Here is a 23,298-nt window from a genome sequence, read left to right on the forward strand (position 1 = left end):
ACAGGGGCTCTGTATCAACCTAGAGAGGTTGGATGGGGAGGGAGATGGGAGGGAGGTTCAAAACTGGGGGGATATATATATATACCTATGGCTGAGTCATGTTTAGGTTTGACAGAAAACAACAAAATTCTGTAAAGCAATTATCGTTCATTTAAAAAATAAAAAGATTTTTATGAAGAATAAATGATGTAGTACATGTACTCTTTTAATAAGCACAGTTGCTGGCTCATAGGAAACAGTCACTAATGGTGGTGTTAGGAAATAATGTGGTCATGCAAGAATGCCTGTGTTGGATAAGGAAGAAGGTGGTGAAGAAGGAGGTAGTGAGTTTGACTATACTTGTGGTAATATCTGTTTAATTCTAAGGGTTAATAGGTTTTGCATACATTCTCTGACAGGGCATTGGAAGAGAAGCAAATACAATGGTTGGAAGAAAAACATAAGCTTCATGAACGTATCACTGACAGAGAAGAAAAGTATAATCAAGCTAAGGAGAAATTGCAGCGAGCTGCAATTGCCCAAAAAAAGGCAAGTGGTTCTTATTAAATTATTTCTGTAGAGTAAAAACGTAACTCTTTTAGGAGAATATAATACATAATTAAAACAGACTTTAGTGGTATGTTAAGTTTGATATTTAAACATGACATTTTGCTGTCAACTTTGCAAAGATAAATTGGGAACATGCAAACTACTCAACAAGTTTATTTCAAAATATGTGTACAAGTCAGTTTTCCAGAACCCACATACGTTTTTCCACAGAAATGGTAGTTTTCATTGATAGTTTCTAGACCAGCCCATACAAGGCTCATATAACTCATTCTTCACTTACAGTGTGATTAGGTCTGTTTCAGCTGTGCTTAACCAGTTCTTGTAACATTGTTTTTGTGGTTCCAATACTTTTTTGTTTCCAACTCAGGAATATAGGAGCAAGTATCTCCTTACCCAGCAGAAGGAACTAGGACTCCCCTGGCTTCTGAAACACCTGTGATAGTTCCCACACTCATGATCTTTTTAAAACTTCATCTTTGCAGGCATATTTTCTCCAGAACCTAAAAACTTAGTCCAGGGCATCATGGAAATAATGTAACCAGGTGATTCATCTAAGTCAGTGGTTTTTACAACAGCAGACCCAAGGAATGCAGCGTAGCCCCATTAATAACCATAGCTCACTATGGCAGCAATTCAGCAGTTATTTTCAGCAAGATTGGCACATGTATGTTGGGTGAAGGGGAACGTAGTAAAAAAAAAAAATCCCATAAATGAATTGTTATGTCTTCATTTCATAAGTTCCCTTAGTACTGACTTTGGTGTGAGAAATTGAGAAGGTCTAAAGTGAGAGGAAGGTACTTCAAGACATATACAGACTGGTATCTTAATGTCTATATGTTTATTAGTAAGTGTAGTTGTTCATATTTGCTTAAGAGAACTGTATATCATTTACATATTCTGAATTTGGAAATAAAGGACGCAGTTCCTAGTGACTTGTTTATGTTATTAGATATAACTGCCAAATTTGTCCTGATAGTTGGAGTGACAACATGAGAAACCTAAACGTTGTTACTTCCCCACTTTCTTGGTTTATAAATACTGCATTTCTCTTTTTTGTATGCTAAAAGTAGTGTAACAGTGAGATTATAAAACACTACTTAACTATATAGGAATACCACTGTTTTATACTCAGATATAAATACTTATGTTGTTTCATTGTTTTTTCCTGAGTCTGTCACTTCTCTTTCTCTTTCCTTCTGTCCATATAAGTACTGAGCAGTGTATGGGTATTGATGGTGTTTTAGTGAAGTTATTTTACGGCTTGGGATGATCTCAGAAATCCTACTTATGCCTCTGTGTATTGTTTGAAGCCTAAAAGCATCTGAAGCCAGATTTTAGCTGGAAATCATTAGAAATTACAAGGGCTGATTTTATCTTTCACAGAAAAACTTTTATGTTGAGGCTTTAGAGGTAAGTATCTTAGAGATCAGATTCTAATTATTGAGGTTAGGTTGGGTTGACTTCCTTTGGTGCAAAAGTGACATCCAGTGGTGACAGAGATTATCAACTAGTCATAGGTATACCTGAAAGAGGGGAGAAGGTGGTGTTTTAAGAAACTTGCAAAATAACCTTGGATCAGTATTGACCTAGGATGAATGTTTTTCCTACTGAAATAACTGCCAAAAGATGCGTATGAATATAGTAAATACCTATTTTACTTTTAAAAATGTAATCTGTGGATTATGATTTTAAGTTGTAGAAAGTTGTTAATTCAGTAAATAATTACGACCCAGAGCTGTCCCATCATGTGGAACACTACCCTGTAGGCTTACAACTGTACCTCAATTAAAGGGAAAAAACAGACAATACATGTGACATGGAAATACAGTCAAAAGTATATAAGTGTATGTAATTTTAGGGCTGGGAGATCTTAGTATTCAGATAGATTTTTGCAGATTAGGAAACTGAAGTGGTAGGTAGCCAAGATCACTTGACTAGTTAGGAATGCCATGACTGAAACCTACATCTTTCTATTCTTAATTCTGTGTTTTTTCTGCGTTGTTACTCTTTTCATTTCCCCCTTTCTTTGATTCCAGATACTCTACTGCTCTATTGTAGCCATAATGCACACATGAGTCTTATTTCTTGTGGCAAAACAGTCACTATAAAATTAATTTCTTTAACTCAGACCCTTTTCCCATTCAAATTATTGTTTCTGTATGAAAACTTTGGCTTATAAGATAACATAAAGAGGATTCGTAAAATTGCAGCAGACTTTTAAAATTTCTTTAGATGACAAAAGTCACAACTTTCTTATGTGGTAAGATTTAAAACAGGTCAAATATGTATTAACTCTAGAGCAGAAATCATAATCCTTTAGAGTTACTTCCCTGTGAGAGGTTCTTATAACTGGGGAGTAGCAGCTTGATCTTTTTCCTACAGGCTAGGTGAGATGGCTCACTGCCATCTGACTGTGTTCATTTACAACTCCAACCTCTTTAAGCACAAAGCTTATATCCTTTCTGGTAAGTGACATTACACGAAGATGTAACGACAGTGTGTAATGATATTTTGTTGATTTGTTTGGAAAAGCTTGACCAGGTGTCTTGAGTTGGAATGCCCTTCTGTACCTAATGACTTCCCTGTATGTTTTCCTCACACATTCTTAAAGTGTGAGTATGAAGAGCAATCTCTTGGTAAGAGGACAATGATTTGTGCTTTTCCCTTTGAGGCACTTGAAATAACTTGTGATTTTTATTCTGAGGTATATGTCTTTGAAATAATTCTTAGTTAGAGGTTATGAATGGTTTAGAAAAAGAAATGAACCATAGTCTTAAAGTTGTAAAATATCTATTGAATGTGTTTTGTGGCCTGGCATTATGTTATACACTGAGCAGAACATAGAAGCCATGATTAATTCCTCCTTTTTGACCATATAATCTAATTGGAGAAATAAAATAACATCCAATACCTAAAGAATCTATTAGTCACTTCCATGTGATCTGTATGAACACTAAAATTTGAGAACCACTCTCCTAGAGAGAAGAAAGCTTGAAGACAGACTAGTTAGAAAGCTATTACAATAATCTTAAAATGACGTAAGAGGTCTGGAATTTGGGCTTGCAGTATAGAATGAAGGTGAAGGATGACTCCTAAAAGTATTCCAAAAGAAAAAAAATGACAGACTATTACAGTGCTAAATAAGAAAAAGGAAAATAGGAAGTATTTTAGCTATGAGAGGATATAAGAGGAGTTACCATAATGAAATAAAGAGCATGTGTCAGTTGAGTACAAAGAGAAGATGTATTTGACTAAACACATGTCCAGTATAAACTGATAACAGTGCATCCCTGTAGACAAGTCCTGGACTCTTAAGATATTGTGTAGGACCAGAAACAATGGAACAAAGCATAAAGACCAGTAGTTCAGATTAAAGATGTATAATTAGATCCTTCAAAGTTGGGGAATGGCTGAAAAATAAAAGGACTATGAACTAAGTTGACTGAGAAAGTAGCTGATTTAGTAGAGGAATGGTCAGATGGTCATAGAGGTAGAATCTATAGTATGTTGTTATATAAGCCACAGGAAAGAAAGATATCAAAGATAAATGCTCATGATTGTTGAAAAGAGTCCATTGAATTTGGCTAGAATGTGATAAAAGGAAAATTTTAGCTTTGATTCTTGCATCAATATCTTTTTATTTGTCTTATACTCTTTTGTGTTCTAATGTTTATAACACTAAGGCATCCATTTGATTATCCTGTGATTGTATCAGACTAAAATAAAAATTAAAACCATTTCTTACAGCTACTCTCCCCTCTGGACTCTGATTTCTTTCAGTGGAGCACCATTCTTCCAATCACTTATGCTTCAAACCTGTGATTCATCCTGAGGACTCCCTTTTCCCAAATCTAGTCAATCCTTGTATTAGTTTTCTAGGGTTGCTATAACAAATTACTACAAATTATGTGGCGTAAAGCAACAGAAATGTATAATGTTATAGTTCTAAAGTTAGAAGTCCAAAACCAAGGTGTCCATAGGGCCATGCTCCCTCTAGGGGTTCTGGGGTAAGGGTCTGCTCCATGCCTCTCTCCCAGCTGCTGGTGGATGGTGCCTCTGACTTCACATGGTGGTCTCTCTGTGCATCTGTCTGTGTGTCCAAATTTCTCCCTTTTTATAAGAACACAAGTCAATATTGGATTCAGGGCCTACTCTCATCTTAACTCTACCCTTTTTTAAAAATAAGGCCACTCTGGAGTGTTTTCCAGCACCAAGAACCAATTACCTAATTTTCTGTACACCAGCTGGGCATCTGACTGTTCCGTTGAATTCTGACGCCGCATCAGCTCCCGCAGACTGAAGGGCTCCATCTCATAGACTGCCCGCATGCTAGCTGCCGGGTTCTCAGCCCTCTGCACTGCTGACCGAGAGCTGTTAATCGGGGTCCCTGTAAAACCCCTGCCCAGGTTCTATGGAAACACTTAATTCATATTTACTGGTTTATTATAATATGACTCAGGAATAGCCAAATAGAAGAGATGTGTACGGCAAGGTATAGAAGGGGTGGGATGTGCCACCCTCCTAGCAAATCAGTGTACTCACTGTGCTGAAGGCTTTCCAGGTGTCCTTGTTAAGGGTTTTTATAGGTGTTGGTCTCAGTACCCCCCCTCCCAGAAGTTGAGAATGGGAGGTGGGAGTAGGGCTGAAAATTCCTACCTTCTTACCACTTGGTTTTTCTAGTGACTAGTACTATTTTAAGACTATCTAGGGATCGCACCCCAAGTTAACTCATTAGTATTAACTCAGATATGGTTCAAAAGGGCTGATTATGAATAGCAAAAGATGCTTCTGTCACTCAAGAAATTCCACGAGTTTTAGGAGCTCTCTGCCAGTAACCCAGGAAAAAGACCAAATAGGTTTCTTTTTATATCACAGTTACATTCTGAGTAAACGTAAGTATTATGGAGACACTCATCTAGAGCCTATGAATTCTTCCTTTATAATATATCTCACATTTTGCCCACCTCATTTCTTTTTATTCCTATTGCTAACATCTGAGCTCAGACTCTTCTCTACACAGTTTCTCTGTATTCATTTAGTCAGTTTACTCAACAAATTTATTGAGAACCTGCTATATGCTACGTATTGTTTTATTTGCAGGCATATACAAATAAAGACTGTACTAAGGAGCTTATATGATAGTGGATGGGAGACATGGGGTAAAGAAACAAATACATATCAGGTGAAGATGTGTGCTAAGAGGAAAACTAGTGGAGATAGAGGGTGGTGGTTTATACAGGTGATCAGGGAAGGCTCTGATAAAGTAACATTGTGCAGAGACCTGGAGGAAAGAAGGGAGAGGCCATCTTTTGTTTGTAGGAAAAGAATGTTCCAAAGGGAATAGAAAGTAAAAGGTGGAGGCAGGAGTCGACTTGGTATGTTGAAAGAATACAAGAAGGGAGACCTGATTAGCTGGAATGGAGAGAAGTAGGAGGAGGCTGGGTAATGTTGGGGCTTTTTTTTTTTCTACATTTTATTCTGAATAATAGGAACACACTAGAGAGTTTTGAATTGAGACATGATATAATCTGAATTATATTTTAAGAGAATTTCTGCCTGTTGTGTAAGTGAGGCAAAGAGGACTCAGGAAGACCACTTTTCTGTGTCCAGATGGGAGCTGTAGAGAACTAGTAGTAGGCTGATGGTAGGATTCTGGATACATTTTTAAAGGTGGAGCTTACAGTGTTTATAGGGTATTACGGAGATGTATCAAAGGTGACTGAGATGGTGGGCTTGAGTACCTGGTTAAAGTAGAATTGCTGTTTACTGACATGGGAAAGACCTTGGATAGGACAGATTCAGGGGTAAAACAGAGATGCCCCCTTTGGACACATTAACTCTTTGAAATGCCCACTAGACTTCCAAGTGAAGACATTAAGGATTCTCGTGAATACATCAATCAGGACTTCAGGGAATAGCACTGGGCTGGAGATAAAGATTTGGGGCTCAAATGGGAAAGACTAGGGATCTCTTCAAGAAAATCAGAGATACCAAAGGAACATTTCATGCAAAGATGAGCTCGATAAAGGACAGAAATGGTATGGACCTAACAGAAGCAGAAGATATTAAGAAGAGATGGCAAGAATACACAGAAGAACTGTACAAAAAAGATCTTCACGACCCAGATAATCACGATGGTGTTATCACTGACCTAGAGCCAGACATCCTGGAATGTGAAGTCAAGTAGGCCTTAGAAAGCATCACTACAAACAAAGCTAGTGGAGGTGATGGAATTCCAGTTGAGCTATTCCAAATCCTGAAAGAGGATGCTGTGAAAGTGCTGCACTCAATATGCCAGCAAATTTGGGAAACTCAGCAGTGGCCACAGGACTGGAAAGGGTCAGTTTTCATTCCAATCCTAAAGAAAGGCAGTGCCAAAGAATGCTCAAACTACCGCACAATTGCATTCATCTCACACACTAGTAAAGTAATGCTCAAAATTCTCCAAGCCAGGCTTCAGCAATATGTGAACCATGAACTTCCTGATGTTCAAGCTGGTTTTCGAAAAGGCAGAGGAACCAGAGATCAAATTGCCAACATCCGCTGGATTATCGAAAAAGCAAGAGAGTTCCAGAAAAACATCTATTTCTGCTTTATTGACTATGCCAAAGCCTTTGACTGTGTGGATCACAATAAACTGTGGAAAATTCTGAACGAGATGGGAATACCAGACCACCTGATCTGCCTCTTGAGAAATTTGTATGCAGGTCAGGAAGCAACAGTTAGACCTGGACATGGAACAATAGACTGGTTCCAAATAGGAAAAGGAGTTTGTCAAGGCTGTATATTGTCACCCTGCTTATTTAACTTATATGCAGAGTACATCATGAGAAACGCTGGACTGGAGGAAACACAGACTGGAATCAAGATTGCCGGGAGAAATATCAATCACCTCAGATATGCAGATGACACCACCCTTATGGCAGAAAGTGAAGAGTAACTCAAAAGCCTCTTGATGAAAGTGAAAGTGGAGAGTAAAAAGTTGGCTTAAAGCTCAACATTCAGAAAACGAAGATCATGGCATCCGGTCCCACCACTTCATGGGAAGTAGATGGGGAAACAGTGGAAACAGCGTCAGACTTTATTTTTCTGGGCTCCAAAATCACTACAGATGGTGACTGCAGCCATGAAATTAAAAGACGCTTACTCCTTGGAAGGAAAGTTTTGACCAACCTAGATAGCATGTTCAAAAGCAGAGACATTACTTTGCCAACAAAGGTTCGTCTAGTCAAGGCTATGGTTTTTCCTGTGGTCATGTATGGATGTGAGAGTTGGACTGTGAAGAAGGCTGAGCTCCAAAGAATTGATGCCTTTGAACTGTGGTGTTGGAGAAGACTCTGGAGAGTCCCTTGGACTGCAAGGAGATCCAACCAGTCCTTTCTGAAGGAGATCAGCCCTGGGATTTCTTTGGAAGGAGTGATGCTGAAGCTGAAACTCCAATACTTTGGCCGCCTCATGCGAAGAGTTGACTCATTGGAAAAGACTCTGATGCTGGGAGGGATTGGGGGCAGGAGGAGAAGAGGACGACAGAGAATGAGATGGCTGGATGGCATCACCGACTCCATGGACATGAGTCTGAGTGAACTCCAGGAGTTGGTGATGGACAGGGAGGCCTGGCGTGCTGCGATTCATGGGGTCGCAAAGAGTCGAACACGACTGAGCAACTGATCTGATCGGATCTGAATGTGTAAATCAGAGAAGGCAATGGCACCCTACTCCAGTACTCTTGCCTGGAAAATCCCATGGATGGAGGAGCCTGGTAGGCTGCAGTCCATGGGGTCCCTAAGAGTCGGACATGACTGAGTGACTTCACTTTCACTTTTCACTTTCATACATTGGAGAAGGAAATGGCAACCCACTCCAGTGTTCTTGCCTGGAGAATCCCAGGGACAGAGGAGCCTAGTGGGCTGCTGTGTATAGGGTCACACAGAGTTGGACACGACTGAAGCAACTTAGCAGTAGCAGCAATATGTAAATGGTATTGAAAGCAATGGGACTAAATGAGGTCACCTGGAAAGTGAAGAAAGACAGAAAAGAACAGGTTTGAGGATTGAGTTTTGAGGAATTCCAAACTTTAGAAGTTGGGAAGTTAAGGCAGAGTGGCCAGTATGATAGGAAAAGAACCAATAAAGTATTGGATGCCAAGTGAAGAAAAATGCTTCAAGAATAATTACCCGTGTCAAATGACATTCATCAGATCGGATCAGTCGCTCAGTCATGTCTGACTCTTTGCAACCCCATGGACTGTAGCACACCAGGTTTCTCTATCACCAACTTCCAGAGCCTACTCAAACTCATGTCCATCACATCGGTGATGCCATCCAGCCATCTCATCCTCTGTCGTCCCCTTCTCCCACCTTCAATCTTTCCCAGCATCAGGGTCTTTTCCAGTGAGTCAGTTCTTTGCATCAGATGACCAAAGTATTGGTGCTTCAGCTTCAGCATCAGTCCTTCCAATGAATAGGATGGACTGGTTGGATCTCCTTGCTGTCCAAGGGACTCTCAAGAGTCTTCTCCAACACCACAGTTCAAAACCATCAATTCTAAAAAAAAAAAAAAAAGAAAACCCAAAAGCATCAATTCTTCGGTGCTCAGCTTTCTTCATAGTCCAACTCACACATCCATACATGACTGCTGGAAAAACCATAGCTTTGACAAGATGGACCTTTGTCAGTAAAGTAATGTCTGCTTTTTAATAAGCTGTCTAGGTTTGTCATAGCTTTTCTTCCAAGGAGCAAGTGTCCTTTAATTTCATGGCTGCAGTCCCCATCTGCAGTGATTTTGGAGCCCAAGAAAATAAAGTCTGTTACTGTTGCCACTGTTTCTCAATCTTCTTGCCATGAAGTGATGGGACCGGATGCCATGATCTTAGTTTTGAGTTATAAATGTTGAGTTATAAGCCAACTTTTTCACTCTTTCACTTTCATCAAGAGGCTCTTTAGTGTCAACGAAAAATTAATCAGTCAATATAAGAAAGAATTGTAAAATATTCGAGACAAATTTGAGGATTATAATTGAAGAGCATCTCAGAAAGCTCTGAGAGCTGTTTCCCCCATTAGAAGTCAAGATGCAGTTTATTTAAGTTTTTTTGAGACAGAGGGCTGTACATTAAATGACATATTATTGACAGTTTACACAATCCAGAATTAAGCACCATTGTTATATGGGTCGTGTGACCCTTTACGAGATCAAGAGGGAATGTTATCTTTCAAGGAGTTGTCTTGTTGATGCCAGGAGAATGTTGCCATTTATGGTTGAGCAGATATTCCTGCTGATGGGGGAGATTTGGTCAGTGCATAATGACAGATGCACAGTGAGAGGAGAGGAGGCCAAAGGCAGAGAAGAATTTTTATGTTTAAATTTTTCTTGTCTTCCCATAATGTGAACTTTATTTCACAATGGTAAGATGATAAAATAGTAAGATGAAGACAGATTTTCTTTGGCTATGTGAGTATTAAAAAGAAAACTAAAGGAAAACAATATAATGGGAAGGACTAGAGATCTCTTCAAGAAAATGAGAGACACCAAGGGAACATTTCATGCAAAGCTGGGCACAGTAAAGGACAGAAATGATATGAACCTAACAGAACCAGAAGGTATTAAGAGTTGGCAAGAATACACAGAAGAACTATACAAAAAAGATCTTAATAATCTGGATAACCATGATGGTGTGATCTATCACCTAGAACCATATATCCTGGAGTCAAGTGGGCCATAGGAAGCATCACTACAAACAAAGCTAGTGGTGTGCTTAGTCGCTCAGTCATGTCCAACTCTGTAACCTCCATGGACTGTAGTGCACCAGGCTTCTCTATCCATGGGTATTCTCTAGGCAAGAATAAGTGTAAGTGTGTTAATTGCTCAGTCATGCCCAACTCTTTGTGACTGCAGCCCACCAGGCTCCTCTGTCCATGAGATTTTCCAGGCAAGGATACTGGAGTGGGTTGCTATTTCCTTCTCCAGGGAATCTTCCCAATTCAGGGATTGAACATGGGTCTCCTGCACTGCAGGCAGATTCTTTACCTACTGAACTACAAGGGAAGCAGCTTGCTGTGCCTTCCTCCAGGGGAGTTTCCCAACCCAAGGACCGAACTCATGTCTCCTGCATTGCAGGCAGATTCTTTACTGTCTGAGCCACCAGGGAAGCCCAATTCCAGCTGAGCTATTTCAAATCCTAAAAGATGATGCTGTGAAAGTGCTGCACTCAGTATGCCAGCAAATTTGGAAATCTCAACAGTGGCTGTAGGACTGGAAAAGGTTTCATTCCAGTTCCAAAGAAGGACATTGCCAAAGAATGTTCAAACTACTGCACAATTATACTCATCTCACCCACTAGTAAGGTCATGTTCAAAATGCCTGAAGCTAGGTTTCAATAGTACATGAACCAAGAACTTCCAGATGTTCAAGCTGGATTTAGAAAAGGCAGAGGAACCAGAGATCAAATTGCCAACATCTGTTGGATCATTGAAAAACCAAGGGACTTCCAGAAAACATCTGTTTCTGGTTCATTGACTACACTAAAGCCTTTGACTGTGGATCACAACAAACTGGAAAATCCTTCAGGAGATTGGAATACTGGATCACCTTACCTGCCTCCTGAGAAAATTGTATGCAAGTTCAGAAGCAACAGTTAGAACTGAATATGGAACGACAGACTGGTTCAAAATTGGGAAAGGAGTGCATCACGGCTGTATTTTATCACCCTGTTTATTTAACTTATATGCAGAGTACATCATGCAAAATGCTGGGCTGGATAAAGCTCAAGCTGAAATCAAGATTGCTGGGAGAAATATCAATAACCTCAGATATACAGATGACACCACCCTTATGGCAGAATGCAAAGAGGAACTAAAGAGCCTCTTGATGAGGGTGAAAGGAGAGTGAAAAAACTGGCTTAAAACTCACCATTCAAAAAACTAAGATCACGGCATCCCATCCCATCACTTCATGGCAAATAGATGGGGAAACAGTGGAAACAGTGACAGACTATTTTGGGGGGCTCCAAAATCACTGCAGATGGTGCTTGCAGCCATGAAATTAAAAGACACTTGCTCCTTGGAAGAAAAGCTGTGACAAACCTAGATAGCATATTAAAAAGCAGAGACATTACTTTGCCAACAAAGGTCCATCTTGTCAAAGCTATGGTTTTTCCAGTGGTCATGTTCCAGTGGTCATGATGAGAGAGTTGAACCATAAAGAAGGCTGAGCACCCAAGAATTGATGCTTTCGAATTGTGGTGTCGGAGAAGACTTCTGAGAGTCCCTTGGACAGCAAGGAGATCAAACCAGTCCATCCTTAAGGAAATCAACCCTGAATATTCATTGGAAGGACTGATGCTGAAGCTGAAGCACCAATACTTTGGTCACCTGATGCTGGAAAAGATAGACGACAGGAGGAGAAGGGGACGACAGAGGATGAGATGGTTGGATAGCATCACTGATTCAATGGGACATGAGTTTAAACAAGCTCCAGGAGATGATGAAGGACAGGGAAGCCTGGCGTGCTGCAGTCCATGGGGTCACAAAAAGTTGGACACAATTGAGCGACTGAACAACAACCTTGTGATTATTGGTGGTGGCTTTGTCCAGAGTTGTTCCTGTGGAATAGTAGCTATGCAGGTCTGATTGAAGTAGAACATAGTTTGTCCAAGGATTTTTGTTGTGAAGAACAGAGAACTGGGGTAAGATAGCTCAGATTGTGGGAGCAAAGGCTTCTTTTAAGAAGAAATTATAGGATGGTTCAGTTGCAGGGGGAAAACTGATAATGCGGGAGAAAGAGGGCAAATGAAGGGACGATGTGTTTTAGTAGGCAGAAGGGCATTAGATTCAGTTCAGAGGGGGAAGGGATTGGGACACAGTCTCTGTTGTAACTGGAAAGACGACAAAATATTTAGTTGTAAATTCCTGATAAATTGATGGATGTAATGGGAATGTGTGGAAATTCTCTACTGATTGCTGCTATTTTCTCAATGTGAAAAAGAATCTGGGTCACCAGCTCAGACTGTGAAGAGTGGAGGTCTAACAGATTTGAGGAGAGACAAGAAGTTGTGAAAGAATATAAGAGTTTGGGAGAGTGTTGGATTAGGGGAATTAGTAGAAATCCCAGGTACCTTCTGGGGCCCATTAGATGCTGTTTAGTCACTCAGTCATGACTGACTCACTGGGACCCCATGGACTATAGCCTGCCAGCCTCCTCTGTCCTTCGGATTTCCCAGCCAAGAATAGTGGAGTAGGTTGCTATTTTCTTCTCCAGGGGATTGTCCTGACTCAGGGATTGAACCCATGTCTCCTGCTTGGCTGATGGATTCTTTACCACTGAGCCACCTGGGAATCCCCATTTGAAGTTAGTGCTGGTTAATTTAAGTTGAGACCAGTCAGCATAATTTTGTGTATGTGTGAGTGCATGTGTACATGCCAGCTATATTTCAGTTGCTGTAGGTTCAACTGTGCAGTCAGTAGAGTCATATTTAACTAAGGTCAGTTTCTCCAGGTGAGTTTGAAGATGGAGACTTAAGTCAAGATAATGAAGGATCTATGAGGAAATTAAGATAACATTAGAGTCTAAGGCATGCATTGAGTCTACTAGTCAACCAGCCATGCAGCTCTTGTATAACATTCCAGCTCAGTTCCTGGCAAAGAAGAGTGCTCAGTAAATGGCTGTTTGTTTTTACAGTGATGAGGATAGCAGTGTCATGACTCCTGTCTTCAAGAAGCTTATCTTAAGAGGCAAACTTCAGGGTCCATCTTTTATACTGATGCCATATTAATCTTTTCAAAACAATGGTTTTACCCATCAGTCCACTGTAGGAAAACCTTCAGGGGAATCCACATTCTTATAGAATTACAGATTCTTCTTATTCTTATCCTTTCTAAAAAGCTTTTTCTCATGTTTTTGTCCTTATTGATTGGAGTTCCCTCAGAAATCCCTACAGTTTGTATTACCTATGATTAAAATAGGGCCCAATTAAGTGGGCACTCTGTATATGTGTGTGTATATTAAGTATACATACTTGGTTAAGATTTTATGAAAGTGAAAAATTGCTGCAGTTTAAATGAGCAGTAAAAATGGAGAAGTATAACTAGATTTTAAGATTAAAGTTTTATATAATCATATAATAATGAAGTATTAAGCATTTCCATCTTTAACATGTCTGCTGATAGTTGAACTAAAATACCTAAAAGGAGCATATGCTTTTGATAATAACAGACTAGGAAATATGTGGATCAGCTCTCCACATGAGAACTAGAAGAAGCAGACAAAATATCTTTAAAAATATCCCCGTGAAGGGCAGTGAAGAATTAAGAGGCCAAGGTCCTGGAGAGATAGAAACCTAGAGAGGGGAGCACGGCATTTGGCTGCTTTTCCCTTAGAGGAGACTGCCAGTTCTAGAAGAGAGAGCTGAGAAGTGAAGCAAAGCTTTTGACAACCTCATAGGGGAACAAAAATCGGAGTTCAGAATCTGCTAGAGAGAGGGTCTCAGGTCTGAGTCCACCACTAGTGCTTTGGGTTGATATTGTGAAGGAATATACATACCCCTGGACTAAGAGTGAGCTGAAAATAGCTTGGTCCTTGCAGGTATTGAAGCACAGCTTCAGATGATCTGTCCTTAAACTAGATTAAATTAACCCCTATTTGTTAGTATTCCTAGCTGCCTGCCAGAAACAAGTATAAATCTTTTCTAAGGGAAACTAACATTGTAGGCTTCAAGTTACTTCCTCAGGTTTTAAATTATAATATCTATCCCTAAATAAAAAATAAACATAGACATCACTGCACATTTTTTGGAATGACTAAAATCCAAAACACTGACAGTATCAACTACTGGTAAGGATATGGAACAGTAGGAATTTTAATTTATTACTGGTGGGATTGTAAAATGATACAGCCATTTTGGAAGATCCTTTGGCAATTTCCTACAAAGCTGAAATAGTCTGGCCATACAGTCCAGCAGTCACACTCCTAAGTATTTATTCAAATGAGTTGAAGACTTACGTTCTCACACACACGCACAACCCTGTGCACAAACATTTATAGCAGCTTTGTTCATTATTGCCAGAAGTTGGAAGCTAGAAATATGTCCTTAAGTAGGTGCATGGTTAAAAAAAACTTTGCTATATCCACACAAGAGAATATTATTATTATTCTTATATTATCTCTTATATACACAAGGGAATATTATTCAGTGATAAAAAGGAAATGAGCTATTAAGCCATGCAGAGATGGAGGAACCTTAAATGCAACCTTACTAAATGAAAAGAGCTGGTCTGAAAAGGCTGTTTACTATGTGATTTCAAATACATGACGTTCTAGAAAAGGCATGGAGAAGGCAATGGCACCCCACTCCAGTACTCTTGCCTGGAAAATCCCATGGACGGAGGAGTCTGGTAGACTGCAGTCCATGGGGTCGCTAGGAGTCAGACACGACTGTATAACTTTCAAGTAGACAACCTGAGAGACTTCACTTTTACTTTTCACTTTCATGCATTGGAGAAGGAAATGGCAAGCCACTCCAGTGTTCTTGCCTGGAGAATCCCAGGGTCGGGGGAGCCTGGTGGGCTGCCGTCTCTGGGGTCGCACAGAGTCAGACATGACTGAAGCGACTTAGCAGCAGTAGCAGGAGAAAAGGCAAAACTATGGAGACAGAAAAAATATCAATGGTCGCCAGTCTTTGTGAGGTTAGGGAGTAGGGATAAACAGGTAGAGCACAGGGGATTTTTATGGCAGTGAAACTTTGTATGATGCTACAGTAGTGGACATGACTGAACAATTAACACACACAGTAGTGGATACATAACATTATGCGTGTGATGGAACCATAGAACTGAACAGCACAGAGGATGACAGTGAAAACTGTGGACCTCAGTTAATAATAATGTATCAACATGGGTTCATCAGTTTTAACAAATTTCTATTAATAATGGTTTAAAAATAGCTGCATGAGGAAATTACACTGAAAATCAAGAGAAGTAACAACCAATGTAAGCAAACCCCCCACAGGGGATCCAAGTAATGGAGTTATCAGACATAGACTTTAAAAGTACCATGTTAAAAAAAAGTAAATAAAAGTACCATGTTGTGTATGCTCCAGAATAAGTGCTTGAGAATTGCACCAGAAAACTAGAAGACATTTCTTTAAATGGCGAGTTGAGAACTAAAAAACACTGAATTAACTGAATTACGAACTCTGTGGGTAGATTTAGCAGAAATCAATGAAGAGAAAGTATACAATAGAGAAAATTTAACTTGCCAAGGCTGGTCAATCTGAAAAGATGGTGATAAAATTGATTCTCCCCAGACTCCTCACAGGTAGATAAGTAAATAAACAGAATGGACAATATAATGGGCCCTGGTAGCTCAGACAGTAAAGAGTCTGCCTGCAATGCAGGAGACCCGGGTTCAATCCCGATGAAAAGGGGGATATCACTATATGTCTTACAGATATTAAAACAATATTATAAAAATAACTATGTTAATAATGCAATTTAGGTGAACAAATTCCTTGAACATCTCAATAAAACTAATACAAAAATTAGGAAATCTAAATAGTCCTGTATCTATAAGGGAAATGGAATCCTTAATTTAAAACCTTCCATAGAGAAAATTTGATACTTGTATAATAAAATTATTACCACAGTAAATCTAGTTAATAGTTAACATCCATCACCATACATAGCTACAGAATTGTTTTTCTTGTGATGAGAACTTTTAAGATAAATCTCTTAGCACTTTCAAATATGCAGTACAGTGTTATTAACTGTAACCAGCATGCTGTACATTACATCCATGGGACTTATTTCTTTTTTAACTGAAAGTTTGTACCTTTTGATCTGCTTCACCCACTTCACCCATCCCTCACCCCCTGCTTTTGGCAGCTGCCCATCTGTTCTCTATATCTTTGAGCTTATTTTATTTTAAAGATTACACATATAAGTGAGATTACATGGTAGTTTTTCTTTCTCAGTCTAGTTTATTATACTTAGCAAAATGTCCTCAAGATCCATCCATGTTGTTGCAAATGGCAAGATTTTTCTTTATTATGGCTGAACCATATTCTAATGTATGTGTATCACATTTTCCTTATCCATTGATGGACACTTGCTTCCATGTCTTGGCTATTGTAAATAAGGCTTCAGTGAACGTGGGATGCATATGCCTTTTCAAGTTAGTATTTTTGTTTTTCTTAGATAAATATCCAGAAGTGGAATTACTGGTAGTTCTATTTTTAATTTTTTGAGGACTCTCCATACTATTTTCCATGTGTGCATGCTTAGTTGCTAAGTTGTGTCAGACTCTTTGCAACCCCATGCACTAGACAGCCCAGGCTCCTCTGTCCATGGAATTTTCCAGGCAAGAATACTGGAATGGTTTGCCATTTCTTACTCCAGGAATCTTTCAACCCAGGGATCAAACTCATGTCTCCTGTGCCTGCTGCATTGGCAAACAGATTCTTACCACTGAGCCACCTGGGAAGTGCCCACTGTTGTCCGTAGTGGCTGCATTAATTTGCATAGTGGCTGCACAATCCTACCAACAGTGCAAGAGGGTTCCCTTTTTTCCACATTCTCACCAACAGTTGTTTCTTGTCTGAGAATATTCATTCTAACAGTTGTGATATCTCATTGTGGTTTTTACTTGCATTTCTGTGATGTTCAGTTCTTTCTTTACATAGACAACAAACAGAAAATAAAATATTTAAATCCATTTACCTTAGCATAAGAAATACAAAATACTTAGGAATAAATCTAATGAAAGATATGCAAGTCTACACTGAAAACTACAAATATTGCTAAGAAAAACTAAAGATCTAGCTAAAGGGAAACTATACCATATTTGATTTGAAAGACTCAATATTATTAAGATGTCAGTTCTTGCCAAACTGACCTACCAATTGAATACAATTCTAATCAAAATTTCTGTAGTTTTCCTTGTGGAAACTGGAAAGTAGATTCTAAAATTCATATTAAAGGACAAAGGACCAGAACAACCAAGGCAATCTTGAAGAACAAAAAAGCTGGAGGACTTAAAGGATGTGGGGTCAATTGGTTATCCTTAACCCAACCTAATTAGATAAAAATGAACCATAGACCCAAATGTGAGGGTAAAAAAATAAAACTGCTAGAAAGAAGCTTGAGGAGAAAATCTTAAGATCTTGGGATAAGTAAAGATTTCTGAAACAGGACATTAAAAAAAGAACTAATCCTAAGAGATATAATTGATAAAGACATTAAAGTGTCACTTTTTTTTTTAATAAAATGACACTCTTAAGAGAAAAAATATTACCACACACTGGGAGGTCAATCTGCCACACATATATCTGACAAAGTATTCATATTCTGAATATGTAAAGAATTCCGACAAATAGATTACTCAAAATATTTTCTTAAACAGGGAAAAGACTAGGACAAACATTTCATTAAAAAAGGATATCCAGATGGCCAGTGTGCATAAAAAGATACCCTCATTAGACAACAGGAAAATGCAAATTAAAAGTACAGTGACATATTATTCTATTCCACTAGAGTAGTGAAAATTATAAAAGACTGACCATACCAAGTGTTGGTAAGGATGCAGAACTCTCATATATTGCTGGTGGGCATGTGATTAATGGGCTTTCCTGATGGCTTAGACGGTAAAGAATCCGCCTACAATGCAGGAGACCTGGGTTCAATCCCTGGGTCAGGAAGATCCCCTGGAGAACGGCATGGCAACCCACTCCAGTATTCTTGTCTGGAAAATCCCATGGATAGAGGAGCCTGGTGGGCTGTAGTCCATGGGGTCACACAGTCAGACACGGCTAAGCATGCACACAAGATGTGACTAATAATTTGTTAGAACCACTTTAGAAAACGCTAGTTTTACTAAAGTTAAAACATATGTATTGTGTATGACTCATTCCTGAATATGTACTCAAAGAGAAATGAGGACATATATCTACCAAAAGCATATTCAGCAGTGTTCATAAAAACTTTATTCGTAGTAGCTTCAAACTAGAAACAATTCAAATTGTTATCAAGAGGAGAATGGATAAAATATGAGGTATTTGTAAAATGGATAATGGTATAACAATAGAGAACTGTGATATGCAATAAACATAACTTAATCATAGAGATGAAATGTTGAACAACAAAAAATCGAGAGATGGAAGTATATACACTGTATGATTTCTTTGTGTGTGGGTGAATAAATAGAGTCCCAAATCACCTGTCAATACATTAATATATACTTGTGCTAATAAAGGACAGAAAAGTGGTTTTAGTGCCACGGTAGGCAATGAGTGAACTCTGCCTGTAAGCAATACCATGAATAAATCTCCCAGTATTGAGTAAAAGGAAAAAGCCATCTGTAAAAGAATGTGTGCTATGATTCTGTTTGCATGAAGTTCAAAAACAGGCAAAACTAAACTGCATCTTTAGAAGTAGATTAGTTGGTTATGTTTTCAGAGGACAGGGAGGGTAGAGATTGAAAGGAGGGAGGGGTAGGGGCCCTTTTGGTATGGCAGTGCTCTTGACCTGTGTGAGGTGACACCAGTGTTTTCTTTGTGGTTTTACATTCTGCTGTACATTTATATTCTACTCATTCTTCAGTAAGCCTGTTAGTAAAGAGTTAGAAACCAAAAACCAAAAAGGTCTATAGCTACTAAATGAGTGTCAACATTTATAGGTATTTTTCTGCTTTTTTTTAAAGGCAAACTTTTTATAAAATTAAAAAGGTATTACCTTTTTTCATTTACTTGTTTTGCATTATACATAGATCTTTCCATATTATTAGAAAATTTTCCCTTTAGAAAGGCATGCTTTCAAACTGAGATGCATCCATAATCAGTCTTAGCTGTCTCATCCTTTAATTTACTACTTTGGTAGTGATTTATCAATTGCAAACTTGCTTTTAATTTTAAATTTATACTTATTTTAAACTCACGATATCTTCTGGGAGAATGAAGAGCTTGTATTATCAGGTGACAAGCAAACTCATTAGTAAAATTTGACTTCTTCCCTTCTTAGAAGTTTTATTTGCACAATTTCCTTATTGATGCTAATTTTCTGGTTTGGCATTTATAATAGTTCTGTTTGTTACTTTCAGGGTATGAGCTAGATCTGTGCATTATTATCTTTGTGATTTTCAATAAGCATTGTATCCAGTGATCTTTGCTCTGATTATTCACTGAAAATACTTATCTCTAAGTAAAATTTTTTTGGTGAGTAAAATATTCACTATATAGCTTTGTTCAAATAGGAGAGTATGTATTAGCATACTTGTTCATATTAATTGTTTCTCTTTTTGTTTTTTTTTAGAGAAAATCTCTTCATGAAAACAAATTAAAGAGACTGCAGGAAAAGGTAGAAATCTTAGAGGCAAAGAGAGAAGAATTGGAAACAGAAAATCAGGTGTTAAATAGGTAATATGTTTGTATGTATATATGCCCCATGTGATATTTTGACGTTATAGAACGTTGTTTCTGAGTATAATGTACTTGGGTTGCTTTTAAAATATAAATTTAAAACAATCGTAAAACTTCATTAGACTCCTAATTCATTATCTTTGCTATTCTTTTTCTGATTCAATGTTTCTTCAAACCAAAACATCTTTAACATATGCATTTCTGTTTTGTATGGTTGGGACTGATGAAAAGGTCAGTCCCTGGCTTTGGTAGCCAGGAGTGGTGTAAATCCTTGCTGCTGAGACAAGACAGTTTAGTTATTACAAGTTCGAAATTGTGGCCACAACTTTGAATCAAGGCTCAGTTTTTTAATGTTTTGGTGTGGAAAATATTATTGGGCAGTAGTTTCTGGTTTTTATTTATATCTAAGCACAACTAATAATCTGCATCATTAGCATTTTTGAGCAGAGATTTGCCATTTTAATTTAGTAGTAGTGGCACTGTATGACCCATGTGATTTACGTTGATAAAATCTTTTCAAATTCAGCTAATTAGTGGTAGTCTTCAGCATTTAGACAGTATCAGACTTTTCTGTAATGGAAGCTGCCTGTATGTCAAGCAGTGATGCTTTACAGTGTGCACTGGTCTTCTTGGGTATAATTAGTACTAAAATATGAACAGTTGTGTGTGGTGTTATTTTTTTTAGAACATCCAAGAGGTTTCCAGACTGTGGAATAAATGCCAGTTTTACAAATACTCTCTGTTCCAAAGTGAGAAGCCACCACATTCATTCTAAAACCAAATTCAACTTATTATTTCAAAATTAATGGTTGTGGAGGAGGTGTTATCAATTCAAGAGTGGGCAGCTATGGCACAGATCACCTAGAACTTTAAATGGTTTTGAAACTATATTTGATTACTTGTGATTATTAGGAAATTAATGTCCAAAAAGGTGGTGAACTCTGAAGGCCTGCAAAGTTTTTTTTAATCCATGTCATTTTCCCTTAAGTTGGGTAGTTTTATCTTTTTCATTAGGTACATTAAAAAATAGGACAAAATGAATTAGCTATGTTTGACCATATTTTACCTACCAAATTCATAATATTCAACCTGGTATTTCCTCTATTTCTGTTTGATTCTTGAAGTAAAATAAGGCACCTTTTTTTTTTTTTTTTTGGAGGAGTCCTTTTAGTTTCAAGATTCATGGGTTGGGGGAGTAGAATTAAAAATATCAAAATGTTTTTTATCTCTGACTAATTGTCAAATAAAACTTTAAGTCGACAGCCTACAGGGCCAACAATAACACAAATAATTAAGATGTCATGTCATGTTTCTGTTTATCTGTCTAGGTAAACCACATTTTATGTATGATATATTGGTAAATCTTAAAAATCCTTCCCTCCCAATTAAAATTATGTTCTGTGACTCATACTGTTCTTCAACAGAATATAACTGTATTAAGCAACAGAAATGCTTTTCCTTTTTAAGACAAAATGTTCCATTTGAAGAGTATACAAGGCTTCAAAAAAGACTAAAGGATATACAGAGAAGACATAATGAATTTCGAAGTTTAATTTTGGTTCCTAATATACCTCCATCAGCATCCATCAATCCTGTTAGTCTTCAGTCATCAACTGTGATTCCAGGCATGGAACTGTCCTTCCCTCCTCACATGCAGGTATGTATGGGCATTTATTTTAGGAGAAAACAGTTAGATAGATACTTCTGTAAATTTTACCTGTTTAAATATTTAAAAACCTAAATCTTTACCAGAAAAATTGCTGAGAGGCATAGTGGATTTGAATCTATTCTTCAGTGATGGTGCTAGGAGTAAAGTCTCCTGCTGGGCACCTGAAAGTAAGAGACCCATAAAGTCTTTGAGTAAACTGTTGAGTCTGTAGGTCACTCATATAATTCTGATTATTACCAACATTTATGCAAAGTTACTGTACTATGTGCTTTCCATACATTTTATTTAATCCTAATGAAAATGCTTTGAGGGAAGGTATTAGTATTCCCAGTTTGCACATGAGGAAGCTGAGTCAGAGAGGTGAAGTGACTTGCTCAAGGTCATAACTGAGAGCTGAGTTTCATACCTAAATCTTTCTGTTTCCAAAACTTGAGTTAGTTTTACTTTATCAAATCCCTGAGATGTTGAGGGAACCAAATTGATCAGATGATTTTCAGAAGATGAACTGTTAATAAGCAATGACATTTTGTAATGTTGTAAGCAAGGAAGATTTTTAATGTTGTACGTCACTGAATTGTACTTCTTCTGATGAAGTGCTTTGCTTATATAATAAACTTCTGTTAAACTCGTCTTGTTAGAAAGTTGCCACATAAGTACACCTGGGACTTGCATTACTGTTATCTAATTTATTCTGCGGTGAACTTTAAACCTAGAGAAGAACAGACTTTGGGTATTGGCTAAAGGCTATACAGCCTGAGGCAGGAGAAAAGGGAGGACTAGTTGGTAGTCTAGACCATGCTGGGGTTCTTAGACTGCTAAAATGGTCATTCTTTTCTTGCCAGATGTTGCACACCTGAATAAAAGAGACACTGAGGCCACTGCCTAACAGTTATTTTTCCACCAGTTTTTCTAACAGCCTTTCTTGCAATGCTTTTTCTGTTTTTCCTTTTTCTGTGCTTTTAAGGAGGAACAGCATCAAAGGGAACTCTCTCTACTTCGCAAAAGACTAGAAGAACTTGAAACAACACAAAGGAAACAACTAGAGGAACTTGGATCTCCTGGGGAATGATTTGCTTGGAGAAAAGGCAGATCAAAAGGGATGAAATCAGTGACTCAGTAAAGCTTGAAGCTTTAATGTATGTGGCATTTAGATACTTTATTACTGTTTGCCAAATCACTTGACTGTGCCTCAAGAAAAGGTACTATCTCCATGCTGTGTTGCATGAATGTCAGGATTTTAAGGTTGTAGTAATGATAAGTAAAGCCCTAAGACAGCTTCAGAGATATTTAGAATATTATTGACAACCCTTTGAGAATGTAAAATAAATGAACAAAGAAGAAGGAACTAAATAGGGAATCAAGTTTTTCAATTATTTTGCTTTGTTGAGTTTTTTTAAGGGGGGGGGGGGTGTGGCATTTTGCCTAAATAGAACTATGTTGAATTCCCTCCTCTTCTTCTTTGAGGTGCTTACCAATCACATGGTCAGAAATGTTTTCTGGTTTACTATATGTGAAAGTTATTTAAAGTCAGCATAAAACTTAAGATATCTATATATATTACTCAGTTCAGTTCAGTCGCTCAGTCATGTCCGACTCTTTGCGACCCCATGAATCGCAGCACGCCAGGCCTCCCTGTCCATCACCAACTCCCGGAGTTCACTCAAACTCACGTCCATCAAGT

The 23,298-nt window shown here is 38.2% G+C and overlaps 1 protein-coding gene across 2 annotated transcripts in view; it reads left to right on the plus strand.

Annotated features, from left to right (window-relative positions):
* Nucleotides 1-22,990, plus strand: part of CEP83 (centrosomal protein 83) — a 139,921-nt gene extending 116,931 nt beyond the window's left edge. The window contains exons 13-16 of one of the 2 annotated variants that reach the window (XM_027543148.1): nt 399-528; nt 19,842-19,945; nt 21,416-21,605; nt 22,582-22,990. In XM_027543148.1, coding sequence (XP_027398949.1) covers nt 399-528; nt 19,842-19,945; nt 21,416-21,605; nt 22,582-22,686 — 529 coding nt within the window. In that variant the 3' untranslated portion in view covers nt 22,687-22,990. Of the gene's footprint in view, nt 1-398; nt 529-19,839; nt 19,946-21,415; nt 21,606-22,581 lie in introns of those variants that run through there. The other variant, XM_027543149.1, reaches the window with a different exon arrangement.
* Nucleotides 22,991-23,298: the final 308 nt, after the last annotated feature.

The sequence above is a fragment of the Bos indicus x Bos taurus genome, chromosome 5, assembly GCF_003369695.1.
Source record: "Bos indicus x Bos taurus breed Angus x Brahman F1 hybrid chromosome 5, Bos_hybrid_MaternalHap_v2.0, whole genome shotgun sequence".
Classification (NCBI taxonomy): Eukaryota; Metazoa; Chordata; class Mammalia; order Artiodactyla; family Bovidae; genus Bos; species Bos indicus x Bos taurus.